The 26,377-nt window shown below is 40.8% G+C and overlaps 1 protein-coding gene across 1 annotated transcript in view; it reads left to right on the top strand.

The window, feature by feature from the left end:
• The window catches only part of Poln (DNA polymerase nu), a 126,965-nt gene that overhangs the window by 66,712 nt on the left and 33,876 nt on the right, over positions 1-26,377 (top strand). The window contains exons 13-15 of the mRNA XM_005366212.2: positions 9,703-9,760; positions 10,651-10,728; positions 11,565-11,679. Coding sequence (XP_005366269.1) covers positions 9,703-9,760; positions 10,651-10,728; positions 11,565-11,679 — 251 coding nt within the window. The remainder of the gene's footprint in view (positions 1-9,702; positions 9,761-10,650; positions 10,729-11,564; positions 11,680-26,377) is intronic.

Consider the following 26,377-nt stretch of genomic DNA (forward strand, 5'->3'; position numbering starts at 1 on the left):
TAGATAGATAGATAGATAGATAGATAGATAGATAGATAGATAGATAGATAGATAGATAGATAGATAGACGAATAAATAAATACAGTGCTGAGTGAGAAATGTAGAGTTTTAATGAATATTCTTTTCCTCACTGTTGCTGGTGTATTAATGCACGCATTTCCTAGTGTCTAAATGCTGCCCCGGGTCACTCTCAGATACAGTATGGACAGGATCTCAAACGCATAAGCTCAAGTGGTCCTCCCTCCTCATCCTCTCATGCAGCTGGAACCACAACATCTGACTTTCTTGTGTCATTTAAGAAATCTTTCCTTGCATGGCAGTTATAAAGATGTTCAAATTCTGTATTTTCAATGTCTTTAATTTCACTAAAACATACTTTTGCACATGTGAGAGGTAGAGATTTGCTTATTTTCCATTTGGATAACTTTTGCTATAACTACTATCTCAACGACTCACTTCGTAGTCCTTCACCAAATAGGAGTGCTGGTCTTCATGGCCTGATTCTAGGCTCTCCTCTGACCATCCGTGCATCCCTGACTCGGCACTCTCCTCCTCCCCCACCCCAGGAGTGGGCATGGTGTTTGTCAGATGCCACAATGTCACTGAGGGAAGAGCGGAATTGGGTACTCGGGTCTTAAATTTAAGGTGCATGGTATCAATGTCTCATAGGGATTTTTAGGGAGAAATGTTTAGTATTAGCTCTTACAGCTCATAATCATTATTAAAGAGGCTTCCTCCAGCTGCTTATGTCTTACATCAGTGTTAGTTGTTTGTTTGGAGGCTGAATGCAGGGAGAGCTAGCATTTTTCACTGTAGCTCACACAAAGCAGGATTCTCACAATGCACTGAATGAATTCTAGTTAAAAGTCCCAAGAATATTTTGACAGCTAATATGTGTTTAATAGAAGACTCTTATAATTTTAAGAAAATAATTAATATTTCAAAACAATGTAGTAAAATACTTAAGTTTTGACATGATGTGTCCCCGTGGGCAGTTTCATCACCACTTGAAGATCTACACATGACAGTTTTCATCTGTGGGACATCTGGACTCGTTCCCGCTTCTAGCTGTCACAGACAAATCTGATATAAACATCAATATGCAGGTTTTCACATTAGCGCACATCTCCATTTCTCTGAGGGAAGTACCTATAGCTGCAATTGTTGGATCTAGTGTTTTTAAACATATCTGAACCCTGTATGTTGATATTCTAATGGATTTTTTATGTGTACATTCATGAAGGATATTGATCTGTGTCTGGTTTTAGTATCAAGGTAATATTAGTGTCATAAAATGAATTGGGGACTATGCTTGCTTTTTATAGTCTCTGGACAATATTGTGTGAAATTGTAACTCTGAATATTTGGTAGACTCCTCTGATAAAGTAATCTTGGCCTAGGGTCAATACCCTTGTTACAGGTTGTCATTTACACACACACACACACACACACACACATATTCTTTTAAGATAGAATCTCACTGTGTAGTCCTAGCTGCCCTGGAAGTCACTATGTAAACCAAGATAACCTCAAACTTACGGAGATCTACCTGCCTCTGCCTCCTGAGTGCCAGCACCAGTGTCTGCCCTTTAACAGAAATTTTTTTGTTATCCATTTCTTTTTTTTAATGTGCATTGGCGTTTTGCCTGCATGCATATCTGTTTGAGGGTGTCAAATCCCCTGGAAGAGGAGTTACAGACAGTTGTGAGCTGCCATATGGGTGCTGGGAATTGAACCTGGGTCCTCTAGAAGAGCAGCCAGAGTTCTTAACTGCTGAGCTATCGCTCAAGCCCCTCTTATAATCCATTTCATAGTGTGTTTTTGTCCAGCTTGTGAAATGAACATGTGTATTGCTGACAGCATTCTCTGCTATTTCTGTGATCTTTTCTTTCTTCTTTCCTTTTTCTCTGTCAATCTAATAAGAGTTTAGATAATTCTAGTGAACTTTTCAAATAACCAAGTACTTTCTCCATTGATTCCCCCCCCCCCATTTTCAGTTGGTTGGCTTCTGTTCCTTATTTCTACTCTTCTGCTTGATTTGGATTTATTTGCTCTCCTTCTGGTTTCTTGAGTTTAGCTTATTGCTGAAGACTTTCTTCTCTCTTTTCTCTATGTCTGGTTTATTTTAGCACTGTGAATTTCCCTCTTAGTGCTGCTATAGCCACATTCAACACAGTTTGATACATCATGTTTTGTTGAAGAAAAAATGGGTCAAGCATAATTAAACAAGCCAGGAAGACTTTATCCAAAATTATTGCAATAAGATAGGGAAGCTGAACCCAACTCCAAATACAGCAGGGGTGGCTAGGGACTTAGCACATACAGGCAGGGTGAGGGGCCGGTGCATGGAAAATTACAAAGAGAAGCTCGGCCTGGTGTCTAGGTGGGAGGAGCCTAACAAAACTCAGCCACAGGTCTTTTCTTTGGTGTTGACAGGAGAAAATGCTGTTTGTCTCAAAGCTTTCTGTCTTACAATACTGCAAGTAACGTAGCCTTTTGTTAGAGGCTCTGTTTGTTTGTTTGTTTATTAGTTTGGTTTTGTCTATGGTTTTTGGCTTCTCAAGCACTCAATTTAGGACATGTTAGGCACGGAAAAACTTTGGACCTCAGTTCTGTCTAATTCTGTGAGCTTTGTAGTCCCTCTATTCCGCTTTCAGAGTTCTTTTTCTTTACTGTATGCCTAGCGCCCAGGGTTTCAGTTGTGCCGTATGACAGGAACAGGGAAAATATGCTTACACCACTTCCTGGAAACAGAAGCAGCTTTAACTGAACAAAATGCTTAACAGCACAAAGGCGGTTTTGAAATAGCATCTGATATGTATTCGTTCCTGCCCTCTTGCTACTGAGAGGCTGCCAGCCACTGGGGCTGAGGCCTCTGTCTCTCCACAGAGAGAGAAGATACCATTGAGAATAAATGAGTCCTGCTCAGTTCTGGCTCTCCATCAGAACTTGAGAGCACAGCAGAAAGAAGAACATCAGACACTAGGGACTTAATAGTGTTTTACTCTGTATTTTAAGCTGAATTTCAGAAGTTTGCCTAAAACACCCAGACTCTGCCTGACATTTGCCAGTTCAATAAACTAAGGACACACTGGGATATGCAGGACCCCTTTGGGGAAAGGGTTGTAGCCACTCCTTTGGACTGGGGAGGTACTGAGAGCAGAGGTACAATGGAGTTTAGAGTTGAGCTGGATAGCAGAGGGAAGGAGCTCTGAAAAGATCCTAGCCCTTCCCCTGGTGTTAGAATCCAGTGTGAGGGGAACAGCCAGAGGAGAACATGCAACCTGCAGTCTATGGGGTTTGGAACTCTGTCTCCCAACCCCTAGGTTTAGAGGAGCAGTCTTTCCAGCAGGAGCAAGTTAGCATATAGTATATGTTTTGCAAGTGAGGCCTATAGATGCTCTTCTGTCCAGTCTCCATGAGACCAATGAACTCCTGGATTCTGCATGCTTCTAGTGTAGAAATGAAGGCCCCTCAATCTTCCCACTTCTGTCTGCACCCTGGAAGGGAGCTGTGACTAGTACAGTCTAAGGCTGGCCCCAAAAGGAAAGCACAGCTGGGTTTCAGAATACAGCAGTGTCACCAAGGTTAAATACAGGGTCAGGATAGCAGACGGGGTCAGCAGGTACTGTGGCCGTGAGCTCACAGGCTGTAATCCTGTGTAGGCACTTTACCTATAGAAGCAGACAATGCAGGGAGCCCAGGCAGAAAGCAACAAAGCTAGCAAGATGAGGGTAGTCCCAAGCTGATAGCATGGGACCTTCCTACTAGAGCAGTGGAGTTATATGAGTTCTCCCACCACCGGCCATCACTGATAGCACTTTAGGAAGGAAGAGCACAAGTAGAGGGAGCATGGTGGTGTGAAACTACTGAGTGTATGCTTTTCCTCAAATCCCTAATCTGAATTTAAAGTGCGGCTGATCTATGTATTCATACACCTAAACTCAAGCTGATCTACACAGTTAAGGATATTTCTCAGCCTGCCTGTGCCAGATGCTTTAGGAGGGGCTCGCTTCAGGCAAAGACTAATCACAGGAGCAGGCCCAGCCCACTCTGCCCATTCCTTGTTGTCACTGCCTGCATGGCCCTAGCAGATCTTGGAAGCAGTTGCTCAGTTCCTCTCCAGTATGAAGGGAAAATGTCTTTGTGCAGCTTCTGTTAAAGACTGAGGAGGAGTCTTCTGCAGCTACCCTCCACAAACAACTTTGTCTGCACCCTATTGGTAGACGCCTTTTACTGCATCTGTGTGGGAGGCATAGCCATAGTAAGTTCAGGCGCTCATGCACACGTGCACGTGGAGTTCCTCATTCTTCCACCTTATTCTTTGAGGCAAGGTCTTTTACTCAAGCTCACTGATAAGGCTAGTCAGTCTCCCTAGTTAGCTTGCTGTGGGGATCCCCTGCCTCAGCTTTCTGAGCTGAAATACAGAAAGGCCAACATGACCACCCAGCATTTATGTGGGTTCTAATCATAGGAGTTCTAGGAATTCAGATTTCAGTTATGGGAAGTCCTTTTAGCCACTGAGCCATCTCCCCAATACTTGTAGCCAAAGTTAGTTTTTTAATTTTGTGGACTTTGTTCTCTCCTTCCACCTTTCCATGGCTTCCAGGAATCAAGAATGGGTTGTCAGGCTTATGTAGCCACTACTCTAGCTACTGAGCCATCTGGGTAGCCCACCTTGTAGCACAAATAATGAAAACCCAGAGGCAGATATTGGGGAATGTTTTTAATATTTTAAAAAAATTCTGGTGAGGGTGTGGAACAATAGCATTTATTGCTGGTGACAATGAGAAATGCAGTTGCTTTTGAAGTTTGGCAATAAAGTCTGAAATTTAATTATAATGTGTTAATATTGGTTTATTAATTGAAGCAAACATTCACTTCATTTTAGTCAGTTTTCCATCACTGTGTAAAAATACCTGAGATAACTGATTTAAAGGAGGAAAGATTTATTTTAAATTTGATCACATTTCTTTGTAAGTATGTGCATGTACCAGAGCACACTGGTTCTCTCCCATCATGTAGCTCCAGGAATTGGAACTCAGATTATCAGACTTGGTGGCAAACACCTTTACTTGCTGAGTCAATGTATAAACCCAGTTCAGCAGTTCATACAAACCAGCTATCATCCAGCTATTAAACTCTATGTCTATACAAAAATATGTGCATATATACATATTGTAGTGAAGAGGCGAGCAGGCCTGCTTTTCGTCCCGCCCGGCTCTCGCACAGCTAGCTTTACGCCTGAAATAACAACACACAAATTGTATTCTTTTAAACACTGCCTGGCCCATTAAATCTTTCCTCTTCTTGGCTAACTCTCATATCGTGCTTAACCCATTTCTAATAATCTGTGTAACACCACGAGGTGATGGCTTACCAGGAAAGATTCTAGCCTACATCTGTCTCAGGTTGGAGAATCATGGTGACTGCCTCACTTCCCTTCTTCCCAGGATTCTGTTCTGTCTACTCCACCCACCTAATTTTCTGCCCTATCAAAAGGCCAAGGCAGTCTCTTTATTAACCAATGAAAGTAACACATAGACCCTCCTACATCAACATATGATGACAAATTTATTAATTATTGCTAAAACATGGGAATAGCCAAGATTTCATTCAATGGATTAACAAACTGTGATTTATTCATACAGAGAAATATTTTTCAATGATAAAAATGAATAGTCTATTAATCTACAAAAAGACATTAACAAGGGACTGGACCTCTTCAGTGGCTAAGAGCACTTGCTGGGCAAATGGAAGGAACTAGAAAAGAAAAACATACTGAGTGAGGTAACCTTGATCCCAAAAGACAAATATTATATGTACTCATTCATTAGTGGATTTTAGACATAAAGCAAAGAATAACCAGCCTACAGTCCACAACCCCAGAGGACCTAGACAACAAAGAAGACCCTAAGAGAGACATACATGGATTCACCTAGGAAGGAGAAAAAGTCAAGAACCTTCTGAGTAACTTTGGAGCATGGGGGTTGGGATGAGGGGGGGACGGAGAGGGGAGGAAGAAGAGGAGTGAGTGAAATGTATTGCTCAATTAAAAGCAATAAAAATATAAAATTCAAAAACGAGCACTTGCTGTTCTTGCAGAGGATCTAGGTTCAGTTCCCAGCACCCACATGGTGGCTCATACTATGCATCACTATGTGTAACTTGTTAATCTAGCAATCTCTTCTGGCCTCCGCTGACACAGATGGGCAAAACATTCATACAAATAGAATAAAATAAGAAATCATGAAAATTAAAAGAAAAAAACGAATGAATCAGCTGTGCTGGCAGGTGCCTGTAATCCTAGCATGTGGGAGGCAAAGTCAGAAAGATGGAGAGTTGAAGCCAACTTGGGCTCCCTATTGAGACCCTGACTAAGTAGAAAATACCTGTTTATAGCAGTGATGGGTCATGCTGGTAGAGAGCTGATGAGATGTGGTGAGGACATGCTCTTTCTCCACAAGCCCTACTCCCAGAACAATTATGAAATTAACTGTAGGGACCCAGCCTGAGTGTAGACAATACCATGTCATAGGTTGGAGGCCTAAGCAGAATAAAAGAGGGGAAGTGACAAAAAGACAGCCAGTGTTGGCATCCCCATTTCTCAGCTTCTCGACCAACCATGCTGCAAACTGTTGAGATCCACCATGCTCTCGCCAACATGCCATGATGCAATGGACCCTCTGAGATTGGGAGCCAAAATATAAGTTTTTTTAAATCTGGTCTTTGGTCACAGTGGCACAGAGGCAACTGACACAATGTGATTTCCTTAACTGTGGACTCTGCTTAGCGACCTATCTTCCATGTGTATAGTACAGAAAAGAAGAAGAATGTCGTCCAGGAGAGGCAGAAGGTACCGCAGATTACAGAGTACTGAAACCCAGGCTTTCTTCCCAGTGCTGAAGGCACTGCTTTAGTTTATGTTCAGCTGAGTTCCCAGAAGCCCCTCCACATACATCTTGCTTGGAATGGTTAAAATGCACTATGTAAATTAAATATTTGGTGAATTTTCTACCATACTATTATTTGATATATTATAAAATCAAAATTTTCCTTTGTAATTCATCTGAGCACAATAAACTTAAATTTACTACTTTCTCTGACCTAATAGAAAACCCATATAAATAAATCCCTTTATTTTGGTAAAACAGCTGTCATTGGAACTACCCTGCTGTGTTCTGTGGGACATACTGTTAGAACCTGCGCACCTATTTGCTAATTGGGCCTGATACCGTGCTTTCCAGGAGCCGTCAGCTGTGTGTGTTAACTGCAGTCTGACTCTGATGGATGGGGCACACAGGCCTATTTTGTACAGATTTAGATAGTGAAATTATTCAGAGTGAGTAAGCATTGTACATGCTATTTACCATATTGGAAAAAATCCCCTTTCCTAGTTAGTTTAGAATTTCAGTGTATATTTGGCACATAGTCTGAATGGATGGTGCATTTTGCTGTTGCCCTTTTCCGCTCTGTTATGATTTACTGTTTTAAAGCCCTTTATTCCATGAATACCACATATTAATAGTTTTGGACTTTTAAAAAAAATCATGCTTTCCTAAGACAATTATCTCTTGGTCATGATATATAATCCTTTTTCTATATTACTGGGTTTGGTTTGTTAATGATTTATTAAGAATTATTGTGCCTATGTTTAAGAATACTGGTTAGCATTTTCTTTCTTCTGCTACCTGATTTAAGTAACCAAGAAGTCACTGATTCCATATGATAAGCTCCTCACTCTTCTGTTCTAGAAGTGCCTTTTAGTGCTGATTGCTTTGTTTGTTTGTTTGTTTTGTGGGTTTGCTTTAGTAGTTTATATTTTGCATCTATATGATTTGCAAACAAAATTCCAATATAAGATTTTCTTTACATTGCTTTAAATCATATGTTATCTTAATTGAGTAATGCATTTGTTTATTCTTTGAAAAAGTCACGCATGTATATAAAATATGTTATTCATATCCACACCCCACTTCACCAATCCAGATTCTCCTAGACCCTCCCAACATGTCTTTTCCAATTTTATTTTTAACCAGTGAGTTCAATTAGTGCTGCCCAGATGTTTATGGATTCGTGGTTATCTACTGTTGGGGGTGGCTGCTTGTTCGTTTCCAGCTGCCCAGAACCGAAATAATCACACAGAAACTATATTATTTAAATCACTGCTTGGCCAATCATTTAAGTGTATTGCTAGCTAGCTCTTATATCTTTGGTTAACCCATTTTTATTAATCTGTGTATCACCACATGTCTGTGGCTTACTAGAAAGGTTTGACATATCTGTCCCCAATGGCGGCTACATGGCTTCTCCTGACTCTGCCTTCTTTCTCTCAGCATTCAGTTTATTTTTCTTCACCTAGCTCTACTCTTCCCTGTGCGGGCCCAAGACAGCTTCTTTCTTCATTAACCAATAAAAACAACACATATACAAAAGTACGCCACACCAATCCACTGGAGCCCAAGTACCCTCCTAATGTCCACTTTCCACACAAAGAAAGGAGACTCTTCCCATCAGCCATCAACTCTCAGTAGCTCTTGAGCTGGAGGTGAGGCTTCAGTGGCCTCTCCCTGTCCACATTAGAAACTTTAACTGGGTTGATCCTATGCAGATGAGCACAGCTGTTGTGAGTTCATGTGTGTAAGGAAGATGAAATGCTTGCCCCATACTTCTTGTGCTTCTATGAGACCTAAAAGGGTCACCTACAAGGTGGATTTTAGTGGTCAGCCTCTGGAGTATAATTCATCATAGCTAATCAGTGGGTCAAGACCAACTAGTACCCAGAAAATTCTACTACCAGACAAAACAGCCTGTTGTTCACTTTACTGCCAAGCACAGAAAGGTGCAGTGACAGAAACTCTCATGGTTTGAACGGTGGACACAGGATGGAACTTGGCTGTCATCTGTTAGCACCACCATCATCATCTATCATTCCCTGGTAGAGGTGGAAAGCACAGGCACTCAAGAAAGCCCTGAGGGCGTGAGCGAGGCACCACTGTTAGCCATATGCTAAAGCCAAGGCAGGTACCAAACACCAGAAGCAGGGGAGGGGCTGCAATTAACCTGAGAGCAGAACTTTCATTTCCAAGTATGGTGGGATCTAATCACATGGGAAGTCGAAAAATACGTCTCCTGAGTAAATTGGGAGTGTAGGGATCATTGGAGAGGGTAGAAGGAGAGGAGTGGAGAAAAATATATCTCAATAAAAACAACAAAAAATAAATAAATGAAGTATGGCGGTGATTTTATTTTCTTGTGCTTTTAGGTAGTTCAAAAGATGAAGCCTCGGGCCTTGTACATGATCATTAAATGCTACATTCCAGCTTAAAGAATGTTTTTAAATTAAAGTATAACATACATATTTCCTAGAAATCTACCTTTAGCATATTACATGGACTTTTAAAATTAAGAAAGTTCATGATTTAGGCTACTGCCAAGTCACTGTATATATCACAGGCTCACATAGGCCAGAGTCAAGGCTGTTCTCACACTTGCTGATTGTGAGCAGTGGTGTCTCCATTGAAACTTTCACACTAGGCAGTTGTATTATACGTTAACATGCTTAGGCATGGCATATTGGCATTATATATTTAATAAAATATTATGTGTTTTAAATGCCCTTGAATGGAACAGATTAAGTTCCATTATCTAAATATCTAAGTTAAGTAGATATTTTAACTAAAGCTATTATCTTATTAACAGAACATCCAAGGTATCTCCAAGCACCCAATTCAGATTTCTATGCCTCGGAATTTTAAAGGTAACACATTACTTTCTATCTCACTGAACTCTTGGGGCATTTCTTAAAGTCCAGAAGTGTCTGTATACTTTCTTACAATGTAACTGCTATACTTTCCTGAAGTGTTCCTCTCTATTTGCATGATTAGTGCAAGCCTACATTGAAAAAATAAAAAGCAGCTGAAAGATATAGTACCTCCCTTTTAGCAGTTTACACATTAAAATAGATGGTAATTATACCAGGGAAATATCTCCCTTCCCACCATCCTTCCCCCACCAACTTCCCAATAAAGAACAAACAAAAGTACACACAATAGCCTGGCTTTTAATAAAATCTCAAGTACTCTGGAGATGTTTATAAAAGCATATGAAGAGCCTTTCTTTTGAGCTATCCCACTGTAATGCTTATGACCATATTTCTTAAAAAGGGAAAGTTCTAATCTGGTAAAGGATTCTAGGATGTCCACTCCCAATAACCCATGACCATGTCAGTGCTGCCGTCGTGCTGTGGGCATTGATGAAGGAGGCACAATAATACCACCAAAGCCAAGAGCGCTCTTTCCAAATATACAGAGTCACCTTGAGCAGGAACAAAGGCAAACCACAGTCCCTGTGTCTCGGCTGTCCTTTTACGGGGTACCCAGTAGGAGCCACATAGCTGCATGGCCTCTGCATAGAGCTTCCCATCAGTGAGGCTCTCTCTCTAGTGCTTGACTAGTGTGGTGTTGGGTGTAAATGTCTGACTTTTTCCTTTCTTTATCACAATTCTAGACAGAACAGATAATTTTGATAATAGAAAACTAAAAATCTAGACTTTTATTTGTATTTGACATTAAAATAATTTTGTATGAGGAATTGCTGCAAGTCATCTGACAGTGAATTTCATCACATGCTTTTGAAATGACAATTCAGGCAAAGAAGAGGAGACCGTCACCATCTCCCCAAGAGCCCTGTTTGTTTCCTCCGAAGGCCACACCTTCCTGGCAGCAGGTACATGCATAGGATGGTGGAGGGATGCCACTCTCACTATAGCTCACTTTGTGCATTTTCATGCAGTTCAAATACTTACCAACTACATAATGCAAAGATGCATATAGAACTCATTCTTGCAAATAAATCCTAAAGCAAACTTTATATAAAGCAGAGATTTATATAAATAATATACATTAAATAATAACAGGCATTTGGCTTTATGCCTGTTTTATGGCATAACCCATTCAATCTGCTTCTTCCTCCATTGTCCTCCCCCTATTCCCTCCCCTTGCTAACTCAAGCAGCCCTGTTAGCCACTGTGCCCCTGTACTTCAAACCCCTACAGCCCTTCCTTTTTCCCTCTTCTGTCTTTGTTCATTGTGATTTTGCTGAGGACCAAAGCAATGGAACTGACCACCTCACCAGGACACCAGTTTCTCTGCCAAATATACCCTGGTCCAATTCTTCCATTTCTCTCCCTCTGACATATCAGATGATTTATCAGAATGTCTCCTAGAATGTAAGTTCCATGGAAGAAGGGGTCTCTGTCTACATTATTTATTAACACATCCCAGCGGGATCCTGTCACACAGGAGAGCTTCACAAAATTGTAATGGATGTGGTGAATGAATGAACTTTGTCCATCCTGGAGGCTTTGCTGACCTTGCAAGAGGAAGAGCAGGTCTGTAGAATTGCTGGCATAGAAAAGAGCCCATAGTCCAAAGGCTAAGGGAGCCTGACAGATGGGAAGAAATGTTTTGACCTTGAGCCTCATGGGGAGGCAGTCTGAGAGTGACTTGGGATAAATCAATGATGGGGGTGAATCTAAATTGACTGAGAACTCTTCTTCACAGATTTTTCACAGATTGAATTGCGCATTCTTGCACATTTATCTGAGGATCCAGAGCTTTTGAAGTTATTCCAGGAATCTGAAAGAGATGATGTATTTTCTACCCTGACTTCACAGTGGTAAGATAACAAGGAACAGTATTATCAGGTCTGCAGGGATACTGATGTCATTTTAAAAGTCTAAAGTTATTCCAGAGCTATTTTCATGAAAAAGAAGTTAGACTTTTCTCTAGTAGTTAATCGTTGGAAAAGAAGAGTAGATGACTAGGGTGCCAAAGCTTCCTAATTATGAAATAACTGTGACTTGTCTCAGTAAAACGAGTGTGAGAGAATAAAAATAGTAAGTATGAGTCACAGGAGAAGCTCAGGTGCTGGATGTGTGATCTGTGGGACTCTTATTGGAAGGCCATTGTCCTCACTGTGCCTACCCTCACCCCTGTCATTGAGAGGGCAGGAAAAATGGGCCTCAGGTGGCAGCCCCCAACTCTGTGGGAATTCCAGTAGCCAGAGACTTCAGGTTTTGTTGAAGTGTGCCTCTCTGCCTTTAGAGTCTACCTATTTTTCGGAATCACCATTCTTGGGCAGTAACTTTTCTTCCTCCCATTAGCAGACCAGCTAGCTGCCAGACAGGTGAAAGCAGGTGCAGAGTTCTGGTTTCACATATCCTTCTGATCTGGAGTAGCAGGGTGTTCATGGAACCCACTGCAATCATCTGCTGCTCCTCACTTTCCAGGCAGAATAGTGCTGTCCAGTTAAAAGGATACCAACTGGCCCTGCTCCGATGAGGAAAAGCTAGAGACTGTAGCTGGCGGCTCGTTTAAATAGATATGTCAGTGCTAGCACAGAGTCAGGAAGAGAAGGAGTAGGGTAGCTGCTGCTAGGAAATGCCTGCCTCAGCTGTCACAGGTGCCAGCTTCTCACCTTATGCCTCTTCCATTAAACTGCTCCCTGTGACTTCCTCCTTTTTCCTCACCTTTATTTTACCTGTCAACTGCTTCTGTCAGGAGCCTTCCAGAAAGAGTGTCCCTGATCCACACACAAGGTCCTGCACTTGTCTCTAAGTACTCATTTCTGCTGTCAGTCTTCCCTGAGGCATGTAACCATCATGGGGTCAGGACTGTTCCCCTCCAGATTAGGCCCAGATGCTATGGCCCACTTACTGGTCTTCTCTGGCTAGTCCTCAGCACACTGGTATCCACTTCACTCAAGCCTCTTTTTACTTTGTACTCAGGAAGACCCTTCCCCAACAAAGCATGCCCTGCACTCATGGCTTCAAAAGCCCGTTTTGACAAATCAACCTGACTTTCCCCAGCTCAGTAGCTCCCTGCCCGATGCACATATGCAACGCAGCACCATCTGTTTCCTGCTGCACCCTACTAAGCCCTGGGTCTTGCAGTGCATCTGCTCAATAAGTACGGGGTAGGTGGAGACTGATATTCTAGGCTATCCTATTATACATTCACCAGAATACCAGGGCCACAGGTTCTTATTTGAGTAATAAAAGTCAGGAAATATTTTATGTAAGAGAGGTAGGATTGGAGTGAGAATATAGTACTACTAAATGCTAAGCTGAACTTAAGAGTAAGTAACCGTGGAAATTGTTTTTGATGGGGACAACAGGGAAATAGATACAGATGGAATAACAGAGTGGTGGTTTGAGTAAGAATGACCCCGATAGTCTCATATATTTGAACCTGGCCAAGGTCCTCTCTCAGATGCTTCCCTTCTGAATCTTAATGCCACCAGATGCACATTTGATCCTCGCTGGCCTTCTCCCATGCTCACTGTCCAGCACTTCCCTGGCCTGTACCTGTCACACATGTGGTGATGTCGTTCTCTTTTCTTCACCACACTGAGCCTCAAGGCCTAACTCTTCTTGACACTTTGTCCAGGTCCACAGGATATACATGAAGCATCACTTAGACTCTCTCACCTGTGCCCAACTCTGGTGGCTGTCCTCTTTGGGATGAGGGTGCCTTTGCCCTCTGCTCTGGTTGCTCTTTTAAGCCCTGAGTGATATCCACAGCCATTTCTCAATCTCATATCCTGAGCACTAGAGAAACCCATGCAATGAGAGTGATTGAGCCCATATGAATCTCTGTGTTCTTGACACCTAGTCATCAACCTCTCCAAAGACTTCTCACGTTCCACAGATGCCTGCTTGCCTCTATCTCAGAAGTGGATGTCCTCTACCTAAGAGGCTAGAGCTCTGAAAAGCCACTCTGCTCATGTGCTGTGTTCTCTGGGTCCCCACAGCTCTTTCCTCAGAGTATAAGGGCTCTCAAAAAAAGCAACTTCATTCTCAAGAAGACAGTGTCTTAACCTCCGCAAACTACTAAAACTATCTAAACAATTATATTTGTAACTTGAAAACTCCTGAAAAATAAACCTCCTTGCCTAGATAGTTTTGTTGAGAATTTAACCAGGTCTAGAAAAGAGAACTGACATCAATTTTTACAAAACAGGAGTAGGTGAATCACCAATCCATTTGGTGAAATCAGTATGAAGAAAATTAAAACCAAAACAGAGTGCAAACTAATGTTCCTTATGAATTTAGTGGGATGTAGGCAAAAAATACTTCACAAAAATAATAGAAACTCAAATCCAACAATGTATAAAAAATTATATGCCATGTCCAATAGAGATTTATCCTAGCAGTTAAACAGTATTTCAACTTCAAAAATATATCAGTGTAAATTGTCATAAAATCAAGCTGAAGAATGAAAATAATAGGACCATGTTAGTTGTTGTAAAGTAAATTCAGCGTTCTTGACAAAAATCCCCAATAAGTTATAAATAGAGGGGAACAACCTCAATTGGGTAAAAAAAAAAATGTTTAATTCTTTTAAAAAGCTAAAAGGTATTTAGGATTTTTTTTTTGGTTTTGTTTTTTGTTTATTTGGGTTGGTTGGTTGGTTTTGGTTTTTCTATACAGGGGTTTCTCTGTGTAGTCCTGCCTGTCCTGGAATTCACTCTATAGCCCAGGCTGGCCTCTAACTCAGAGATCTGCCTACCTCTGCCTCCTGAGTGCTGGGATTAAAAGTGTGTGCCACTACTGCCCAGTAATAGGTGGTAGTTAGTGGGGAAAGATAGGATACTTTCTTTCCCCTGGAATGAATAATAACTCATTAAAACTGCAAGAAAAGGTAAAGAAATAGCAGGTAAACTGGACAAGAAAAAGAACAAATCTTTCCTAATTGCAGATAACATGATTGTTATCCAAACAATATAACCCAAGCAGGTTTGTTTTTATTACTACAACTAATATTGAGTTCAGCAAAGTCACAATACTCAAAATCAACACACAAAAATCAAATATCATTCTTTTAAAATGACAATAAACATGTAGAAAGTGAAACTAAAACCAACACCATTTATGGCCTCTCTAGAGAGACTGCACACACCCCAATGTGGATGTTCTTACTTTACCCTGGTGTAAGAACCATGTAGTTTGGAGCTGGATCACTTTCTATGCTGGTGGTATGCAGTATGGTGCTCTCTCCACACTAGGCCGTGCTGGTGAGATGCCATCCTCAGACAGGCAGTCAAAGGGAGAAGCAGTGCTCTGCCCTGTGTTGTGCTGCTACACTAGTGTAGTGATGAGGCGAGCAGGCCTGCTTTTCGTCCTGCTCAGCTCCTGCACAGCTAGCTTTACACCCGAAATAACAACACACAAATTGTATTCATTTAAACACTGCCTGGCCCATTATACCTAGCCTCTTATTGACTAACTCTCACATCTTGATTAACCCATATCTAATAATCTGTGTAGCACCACAAGGTGGTGGCTTACCGGGAAAGATTCAGCATGTCTGACCTGGCGGCTGGCTCCATGGCATCTGCCTCACTGCCTTCTTTCTCCCAACATTCTGTTCTGTCTACTCCGCCTATCTAAGCTGCTGTCCTATCAAAAGCCAAGGCAGTTTCTTTATTAACCAATGAAAGTAACACATAGACAAATGACCCTCCTCCATCAAACTAGGGTGTACAGGAGTTTAGCTGCACTAAGTTCATTTTCAGCTCAGTGGGCTTGCAAGATAAAACCCACTCATAAGTCAGGGAGTATCTGTTGTTAATTATTCAGTCAGCAAACATTTTATGAGTACAATTAGAAAAATGCTAAGGAAATAATCAAAGATATAATAAATCAAGAGACATACTGTTTTTGTACTCAGTATACATATGTCAGTTCTCCTAAATAGGTCCATATGTTTAGATATGATAGATGGATAGATAGATAGATAGATAGATAGATAGATAGATAGATAGATAGATACATAGATACATAGATAGATACATAGATACATAGATACATAGATACATACATAGATACATACATAGATACATACATAGATACATACATAGATACATACATAGATACATACATAGATACATACATAGATAGATAGATACATAGATATGAGAGGGAGAGAGAGAGCAAGCAATTCTTTTAAAGTCCGAGTAGTATGTTTATACACATAGAGGAGCTTATCTAAAATGTATATGGAAAGCATAGAGGGAAATGCTAGACCAGCTACAATGGTCACTTTACCTGGTGAAATTTAGTGTACAGTGATGAACAGATAGTGATGTTGTAGAGGGCTGGAGACACAGACCAGCAAAGCAGGAATGAGGCACAGAACAGTCCCTCACAGGCATGCTCAACTGATTTTTAGCAAAGGTTTAACATGAGACAGAAAATCTTCCTCTCCAGATTTGTGTCAAGCTTATCACACATAGAGCTGATGTGAAAAGTTCATGTCTGCATTGGATATTATGTGTCTTTTCTGTATTTTATTAGCTTGTAATAGTTTAGTGAAGAATTTCCAAAATAAGAGGCTTTTAGAATTTGCATGATGTTTGCTTCCAGCCTCCACAGCAGTAGTAATGTGGCATTTGTGACTTATACTATAATTAGTTGCTGTGGAAATGATTTTTATGTTCCAAACAGAAGACCAGAATAGCACATGGTAAAAATGCAAATCAAACGTACTTAAGAATGCATGCAGCTTATAAATGCTCTGTTGTTCCAAAAGCAACAAGCAAAAAAAGCAAGTAATCAAAAAAAAAAAAACATTTTTCAAAGAAGTAACAGTTTCCTAGGAAAACTTTGGAGGCTGAGTACATATAAAGACAGGGCTTAGAAGAAATCATGGAGATCACTGTGATCTGAATACATATAAAGACAAGGTTTAGAAGAAGTCATGGAGATCGCTGTGATCTCAATGATGGAATGTAGCAATGATAAAAAAAAAAAAGAGGCTGTAACAAATGATTCTGGCTGTGGGCAGGAAGTCGGTAAGGTGTCCTGCCGCTCCCGTTTATCAGAAATCAGTTCTTAAGATGCTACGCTAACAAAACAGTCCTAACTTAGGGTCAGATGCCCAGCAATGAGGAGCTGTCCTTTGGAGATGGAAAATGGAATTGGGTATAACTCTTACCTATGATAGCTGATAAAGACAGTTGCAGTAGTAAACGTGTGGCTTTCTCTCAGGCAGAACTAGGCGACAAAAGTCAAGAAAATGTTTTGATTGCCAAAATTTTTCTTTTTGTCTTCACATCAGCAAGAATATCCGTAAGGAGATGATTTAGTTTATTCAACTGATGTGAGGACAAAAAGAAAAATTTTGGCAACTAATAAATTGCATCAAGTGGAAAAAGAATTATATGTATATTTTTTCAAAGATGCAGACTATCTAAAAGATGTTGTGGAAAATTTAGAAAACCAGTCAAAGATTAAGACCTGATCTTAAAGACTGAAGATTTCTAAAACTGAATCTTTACTATGCCTGCTGTGTTTTAATTTTTAACTATTAGGATGCTATTTCTAATAAACACTACTAATTTTAAAAAAAAGAAAATGTTTTGATAACTATTGCCTGCTAGTGGCAAAATGGAAGAAACAAAAGAAGCCAACTCAAGAATCAAGTGGCCAGTATATAAGTGGACATGAAAGAGAAACATGAGATTCCAAACATGTGCCTTCTGACTTGAGTGTAGTGATGATTCTCATCTTTAGCCAGTGAAAAAATATAAATCAAAGGTATACTCCTGATGCTTAATACTAGTAAATGGGGAAAAACTGGGAGACATGACTCTGGAAACAGGACAGTAAAGAGTAAACTTCTACAGCTCTCCCACAAATCCTCAATTCCTTGTGGTGCCCAGAATATGTAAAAAGAAGACACATCTCTTAAGTTGTGAGTGTTTTTTGGGAATAGAGAAGACTGGAGTTAAAGGGAAGGAGATGATAACATTTTTGAGAGCTGCACTTCCTATAAAAACACTAATGCTGGCCAAAATATTCTGTGATTATTTGAGACATAATCCTTGAGCTTCTAGTTGTCTATGGGCAAGAAGCAAACTGAGCTCTCCCACCCTACTCCATCCCTAGACATCCCATGTCTTCCTCTAGGGCCTAGCCTGCTGATGCCCACCAGTACCCGATACTTGTTTTTCTGCAACCTGCAAGATCTAGCCTGGGTCCCACATCCTGTGCTCCTGCCTAGTCCCACCACCTCCTCCTGCACCACAGTTAATTAATAGCTCAGCTTCCATCAAGACCTGTATTGACCCACAGGACCCTTTACACTGTCTGCACCACCCATTCTATAACCAGACTTCTCATTTCCTCCTCCAGAATCTAGCCTGCCGAGTACCCCTGACCTCCTCATCCATGCCTTTTCCACAGTCTGCCAGATTTAACCTGGGTCCCACAACCAGTGTAGCAGCTTCGCTGCAGAGGACCTCTGAGCTGGGGCAAGTATCCTGCCTACCTGTCCCTGAGACCAAGGGATTTTCCCATGGCGTATTCAACCTTTCCAAACAGACTTTCAATCCCCAAACTCCCCAGGTCAGAACAGGAAGCACATCCTGTAAACCAATCCAGTTCCCTCTGCCCACCTGACTACATTCCACCCAAGACACTTCCAACCTCTATATCCGACCCAACCCCCACATTCTTTCCCCCATCCTGATATATCCATAACGAACTTAAAACTAGCAAAGGAAATCCACATGCCCAGATCTTGTTAAAGGAATACCAGCAATATTAAAGATGAAGCCAGTATCTTCTCTCCAATATCTACTAGTAAATAGTATATAGTATGTGTATATATGTATGTGTGTATATATATATATATGTTAAAGGAAAAGTGATAAATATCCTCAAAAATTCAAGTTTAAAGAAGATACAAAGAAACAGCTCAATGAAATCAAGGATAAAGAACTTAATGAGAATAAATACCTGATTGATGCCCAAGAAAATACAAACATAAGGCTGATGGAAATGGTGAAGACAATTCAGGATATAAGAACAGAATTGAATAAGGAGAATTCAGAATAAGAAACACTGAAGAGGACTCAAGCTGAAATGAAGATGGAATTGAAAAGCCCAGTAGCCCAGCTAGAAAATCAAAGGAACACCTTACAAACAGAATGAATCAAGCAGAAGACAGAATATCGGGCCTTGAAGATAAAAGAAGATCTAAGCCAAATAAATAATCAAGGAACACAAAAAATTAGGAAAAAACAGGAAATATTAGTCACTATTTAAAAAAAAACTTCAAATTATAGTCATAGATGAGGGAGAAGAATCCCAAGTTAACAGCATAGAGCACATCTTCAACAAGATCATAGAAAACGTCCCTAAACTACGGAAAGACACACTCATACAAATAAAAAAACGCACACAACACAAACAGACAAGAACAGGAAAGAAAATTGCCACAGTATATCATATTTAAAACACTAAGTATATATAACAAAGAAAATGTATTGAAAACTGCAAGAGAATAAAAGGTAAGTCACACATAAAGGAAACCCCATCAGAATAACAATTTATTTCTCATTGGAAACTTTAAAAGCCAGAAGAGCCTGGAGCAATTGAACTCCAAGTCTTAAAAGACTATGACAGCCAAACTAAAATAATATATCCATCAAAACTATCTTCTATGATTTAAGAAGAAAGAAAAATTCCCCATGACATAAACAGTCTAAAAAACTATACCCAACAAACCAAACCTAAGAAAAATACAAGAAGCAGTATTTGGGGCAGAAGAAAGACTGTAGAAAGAAGTACAAAGTCATAATATTAAAACACAAAATGTCATTGAGAAACATCACAAATTAATAACAATCAACACCAACTAGCACATTTCAGTAATAATTTTAAATATCACTCTCCTCAATTCTCCAATCAAAAGACACTGACTAAATAGATCAAGAAACAAAAATTATCTATCTGCTGCCTCCAAGAAAGACATCTTAGAGCTGGGTAGTAATGGTGTATGCCTTTAATCCCAGCACTTGGGAGGCAGAGACAGATGGATCTCTATGAGTTCAAGGCCAGCCTGGTCTACAGAGCAAGTTCCAGGAAAATCAAGACTACGCAGAGAAGCCCTGTCTCGGGGCGGAGGGAGGGGGGCTTACTTTTAAAGATAGGTGCCACCTTAGAGTATAAGGATGAACAAAAGTATGCTAATCAAATGGGAATCCAAAAAAATTGTGAGCCTTTTAAAGAAAAGAACCCATGAAAAGTGATTCTAATCCCTAGAGGTGGGAAGAGAGACCACTTAAACTTTTAATTAACTTGTGGCTTAGCATGGCATCAACAGAAAGCATTCTGAACCTCAACTTCCAAGGGCAATGGCGGGGCAGAAAAACTGACAAGATCTCCACCCATCTCAAGTGGTCCAGCCTCTTTAAATCAAGATTTAGAAAGTCAGGCTGGGACTAGAGGGCAAAACAACTTTTTAGAAACCCAGAAAACTGCAGTTGGTTTGTCACAGGGAGAAAGATCTCCTGTAATCTGAAAAGCTGACAGCTCTGCTGGGAAGCTCTAAGGGTTCTACGCTGTAGACCTCAGAGAAGGACAGTCTCTGGGCCCACTCACAAAGCAGTTCAAACCAGTAGTGCTCTGCATCAGACTGTGATTGCAATGAAGTCCACACCCAACTTAACCACAGATTAATCAAATTGTGGCCTGACAGTAGTGTGCCTTTTAAAGAAATAAATATTGCCTCAGCACTGTAAAATGTAGCACTGTAAAATGTGCAGTATATAATAATTTAAATAAATGGAAACAAGAAATGTGCCCTGTGATCAAGAGAATAAACATTCAGTAAAATCATCCAAAGAAACAGTCCAGACATGAAGTTATTGCGTGTTCTTAAAAATTGTTCTAAAGATGCCAACGTGTGTAACTCTTCACAGTTGATGACCTCTGGAGGCATGGTGGCAGGGAGCAGAGGGGAAGTCAGTTTTGTTTAAAAGTATGGCCACTGGGAGAGGGACCATGCACCAGTGGACAACCCAACAGCCATGGGCAGCACAAATTGGACTTGGTGGGTTTTTTAAGAGGGCACAAAAGTAGAAGGATGGACCTAGGAGCAATAGGAAATAAATGTGATCAAAATACATTGTATGAAAGTTTCAGATAATTAGTAAAACACTATATTAAAAGGGGTTGAGGATTTAGATCAAATTCCTGGGTTCAGCCCTCAGCTCTGAAAAACAAATATATATGTAAAACTCCAGGACAACTCTGAGGCCATTTCTGAGGCCTCTCAGCCTTAGTGCTTTCCCCCTCCTGGGACCCTAACAACTACACATGCACGTACTGGAAAGTTGGAGACTCTCCATCTCCCTGTGCCCTTGTGGATGTTCTCCAAATAGAGCTTAGTTCTTAGAATTGGGACAAGATACCCCCAGATGTCCACAGATGTTTTGACTCAATCCCTGGAAAGAGGTCAAAGTAACCCTCAAATGTTTCCTTTTACCTCACCTGATCTGGTAACCACTCTCAAGCCTGGGCTCAGACCAATTATTGTTTGTTTTTTTTTTTTTTTTTTTTTTTGGTTTTTCGAGACAGGGTTTCTCTGTGGCTTTGGAGCCTGTCCTGGAACTAGCTCTGTAGACCAGGCTGGTCTCGAACTCACAGAGATCCGCCTGCCTCTGCCTCCCAAGTGCTGGGATTAAAGGCGTGCGCCACCATCGCCCGGCCTCAGACCAATTATTGTTAATAGCCCTTTGAATAAGCCAATTCTAATAGTTAAAGAACAATCCCCGAGTTCCCCCTCCCTTGTTTCTATGGCTTTTTACTTTAAAAGTAGCTTATGACAGTCATTTGGGGTCTTTTGGCTTCTCGAATGCTTAAAGACCCTGTCACGACAGAATTAAATCCTCTTGCTTTTACATCAACTGCGATGTGAGAGTGGTCTCTTGGGGCAACTCCTCCTCAGTGGTTGGACTTTAAGGTCCAACAATATATGGTATATTTAGTATAATATTATGTAGTATATATGTATAATATTATACTAAAAAATATGTCTGGCATGGTGGTGTGTGGCTTTAATCCAGCATTTAGGAAGCAGAGGCAGGTGGATCTTTGTGAGTTCAAGGCCAGCAGACCTACCTAGTCTGTCTCAAAAGACCCAACCAGGTATTTAGATAAAAAGTGCTAAGATGTGACGAACTTTAAGAGATACACTAACACTGTAAAAAGGGATGAGATCATTAAAGTGAAGAACACCATATCAGAACAAGAATAGAAAATGCAGCTTAGGTCAAGTGTGGTGGTGCATGCCTTTAATCCTATTATGCAAGAGGCAGAAGTAGGTGGATCTTTGAGTTCAAAACCTGCCTGGTCTACATAGTGAATTCCAGTCCAGACTACACAGTGAGACCCCCATCTCAAAAGGAAGAGGAAAAAGAGGGAGGATAAGAAGGAAAAAGAAGAGGATGAGAAAATGCATCTTAGGAAAGAATCCATGAATCTATGCTGGTTTACAGAGACAAGAATTAGGCACAAAGAGAAAAGAAAAACATGGACCACTTAAAACCCATACATGGGATAAAATAAAGTAGATCAACAAGGAGAGGAGAGAATTAAGGCAAAGTATAATAAATATGGCTGAAAACATTCACATATTGATTAATGATAATAATTTACATATCAAAAAACTTTAAAACATCCTAAATATTCAATGCAAAGAAAGTCACACAATGGGCAATTATTAAAGTAAAAATTGTAAAAACCAAAGACAAGAAGAAAATCTTAAAATCTAGCAACAGAAGGGAAGACACATTGACAAAGAAACAACAGTATAATTACATCAAAAACAGTGGCAGGCCGGGCGATGGTGGCGCACGCCTTTAATCCCAGCACTCGGGAGGCAGAGGCAGGCGGATCTCTGTGAGTTCGAGACCAGCCTGGTCTACAGAGCTAGTTCCAGGACAGGCTCCAAAACCACAGAGAAACCCTGTCTCGAAAAAATAAATAAATAAATAAATAAATAGATAGATAGATAGATAGATAGATAGATAAATAAATAAATACAGTGGCAGAAGACACTCGGTTAGCATTCGAAGAGTGCTGGAACAGTCTGGGATTCTCTATCTAGAAAGTTACAAAGATTAAAGCAAAAAAAGACATTTCAGACTTGCAAACATTTGGAAGTTTGTCTAAGTACTTTTGTACTACTAGAATGGCATAAAGTTCTTCAGACTGAAGAGAAGCAAGATCACACAGAGGACCACGTCTTCGGGAAAGAATAGAGTACTAGAATGAACAAAGATGAAACACGTTCCCCTTTACTTTACACAACTTGTCTTGCATGATTTATGTTGCTCTATGTGTGGTTATTTGTAATATTTGAATTCTGCGATATCTTTTTTAAGTTTAGAGCACAGGCAGAAATAAAAGATAAAGACACCAAAAGCAAAACGGGCGGTAGGGAGCACAAGTGGATTCTGCTGGCTTACAGGCCCTGCAATAGCCATGAAGTCGTGTTCTGGTGCTTAGAGGCAGGCACAGATCTTAAAGATGCATATGTCATTTCTAAGGTAAGACAATGCTAAAGGACAGCTAGCTAAAATATTGATGGAAGAAGTAAAAAGAGGTATTAAAAACTTGTGGTTCACCTAAAATTGTTCCAGAAAGAAGCAGAACAAAATGCAGATAAGATAAATAAAAACCAAATACTAAAATGGGAAGATTAAACTTAATAGTATCAATAAACATTAAATATAAATAAGCTGAAAAGGCACAAATAAATGTGTATCATGTAATCATAAATATATAATTATTTCTCCTATACCCAAATGTGGGGATAGAGGAATTTTCAATATCAGCAGCAAATAAAAACACATTTTTCTTTTTTTTCAAGAAATCTTCCCCTAACACCTTGTGATTGCTGTTTTGTTGGCCCAGTGTCCCTTTTCTGCTGGAATGACAGGCACTCAGGGCCCAGAGGACTGTGCACTACTCCCCACTTTACAAGGCAGTCGGGAGACTTTCTGCTCAACTGACCTATGGAGTCTGCATTGCCCCACCCACCACGCCAGCCAACCAGGTTTGAAGGAAGGCTCATTCTCTGGCAGCGATCATTTCCATCAGAGCTAAAGATCTGCTCTGTTCATAGAACGATGCCTTTCTTCCTTTGTCTGACCTGTTCTTGTCTACTTCTCACGCATACTGTAAGACGTCAGCACTATGGATATGTAGCTTAGTTGCCTAGCATTCAGTAAATCCTGGGCTGTGTCCTCAGTAAATCAGGCATGGTGGCTTACTCTTATAATCCCAACACACAGGAGGTAAAGACAAGAAGATCAGTAGTTCAGTTGTCTTCAGCTTTGTAGTGAGTTTGAGGCCAAGTTGAGAAACATGAGACTCTCTCAAAAAAAAAAGTTAACAAAACCCAACAATAGCAGCAATAACAAATTTGTGTATTTATATTCAGTTCTTAAAAGAGAAAACTAAGCAGGGAAGTGGTGGTACACACCTTTAATCCCAGCACTCAGGAGGCAGAGGCAGGCGGATCTCTGTGAGTTAGAGGCCAGCCTGGTCTACAGCATGAGTTCCAGGATAGCCAGAGCTACAAAGAGAAACCTGTCTCAAAAATTTTTTTTAAATTATTTTTATTATTTTAACTTATGTATGCATGTATGGATGTGCATGTGTGTGTATGATTATGTGTGCACGTGAATGAAGGTACCTGTGGAGGCCAGAGCCTTTATATCCCATAGGAGTTGGAGTTACAGGAGGTTGTGAGGTACCTGATAAAGGTGTTGGGAACTGAACTCAGGTCCTGTGCAAGAGCATTAATTGCTCTTAACCACTGAGTTTTCTCTCTAACCCTGTATTTGGAATTCTGAAAGAACCTTGGCAGAAAAGAAGATCAAACCTTACATGGCACTTTAAAGAGGAGACTCTTTAGACAGCCAGTACAGTGAGAAGTGCGGACAGATCCAGTGGGAGCCGCGTGTCCAGGAAGGGCAAGGCAAGAGCTTAAGACTCAAGGCAGCAAGATTGCAGTGATAGCTACACAGGAAGGGCAAGAAATTCGACTTGTGCTTCCCACTCCCTCCACTCTGTGGGTGAGTTGTTGGCTGAGCTTCAGAGGTCAGTGCTGCAGGAATGCAGAGGTATGGAGACACAGCAGTGCAGAGCTCAAGAGAAAGTGGTCGGAGTCAGAGGAAACTCTTCACTGTCAATGGACAGAATGCTAGAATCCTGAGGAGGCATACCTTCGAGGGTGTCTGTGAGGGCATTTCTGTAGTTTAGCTGAGGAGAGACTACCCTAAGTGTGTCCATACCATCCCCGGCTGCAATCACAGACTAAATGAAAGGGGAAGGCAAGCTGAGCATCAGTTTGCTGAATGATTCTATGTCAACTTGTCACAAGCTAAAGTCATCTGAGAGGAGAGAACTCCGACAGAGAAAATGCCTTCATAAGACTGGGCTCTATGTAAACCTATAGGGCATTTTCTTAATTAGTGATCGATGGGGGAGGCCCAGCCCAGGGTGGGAGATGCTGTCCCTGGGCTGGTGGTCCTGGGTTCTGTAAGAAAGCTGGATAAGCAAGCCATGTTTAGCAAGCCAGTAAGCAACACCCGTCATGGCCTCTGCATCAGCTTTTGCTCCATCTGTTTGAGTTCCTCTCCTGTCTTCCTTCAGTGATGAACAGTGATGAAACGATGAATGGAATGGTGTAGCCAAATAAGCCCTTTCCTCCCCAACCTACTTTTGGTCATGGTGTTTCATTGCAGCAATAGAAACCCTAACTAAGACAATCAACATTCATGTATTTTTACATCCCGACTGTGAACAAAAGTGACCGGACATTTATTTCAAGCTCCCCCCTCTATGCCTTCCCAACCATGATAGATCCTATCCCCTCAGGCCATAAGCCAAAGTAAACACTTCCTCTCTTAAGTTGATTTTGTCAGGGATTTTTGTCACAACAAGATAATACAGAAAATCAGTACAAAGAGGTAGAGTTGAGGCTGTAGCAAACCTCACCGTACAGCTTTGTGGGCCATTGGAATTTGGCAGGATGAATGAGGAGGAATATAGAATTGAAGACTGGAAAAGTCTACAATTCTGTAGGCAGAATTTACTAGGCCATTCTGGTGAAAGTATGGAAGAGTGGAAAGCTGAAAAGAATGTGGGCAGTGGAAGCCTGGCTCATAAGGTTTCTGAGGTGAAAAAAACTCTGATGGAAACTGGGGTAGAGGCTACTCGGTTACAGTTCTGGCAAATGATCTGGCTACAGTTTGTCTGTGTCCTGAAAATTAAGTGAGGCAGAATTCAAAAATAATAGACTAAGTCACGTGGGTCATGGAGGCTTGCATCAAGCAGGGTCAGACCCTGCAAGATTCTGAGAAGCCATTGTGTAAGCCTGTGAAAGTAAAGCTTCAGTTCTGAAACCAGACTGCAATTTTATGTTAGTATTAAAGCAAAAGACAGAGTCACAGAGATCATTCTTGCTAGAAGAAATAAGGAGGAGCCTAAAACCATTCTACTGTGTTTGCTCAC

The sequence above is a fragment of the Microtus ochrogaster genome, unplaced genomic scaffold, assembly GCF_000317375.1.
Source record: "Microtus ochrogaster isolate Prairie Vole_2 unplaced genomic scaffold, MicOch1.0 UNK6, whole genome shotgun sequence".
Taxonomy (NCBI): Eukaryota; Metazoa; Chordata; class Mammalia; order Rodentia; family Cricetidae; genus Microtus; species Microtus ochrogaster.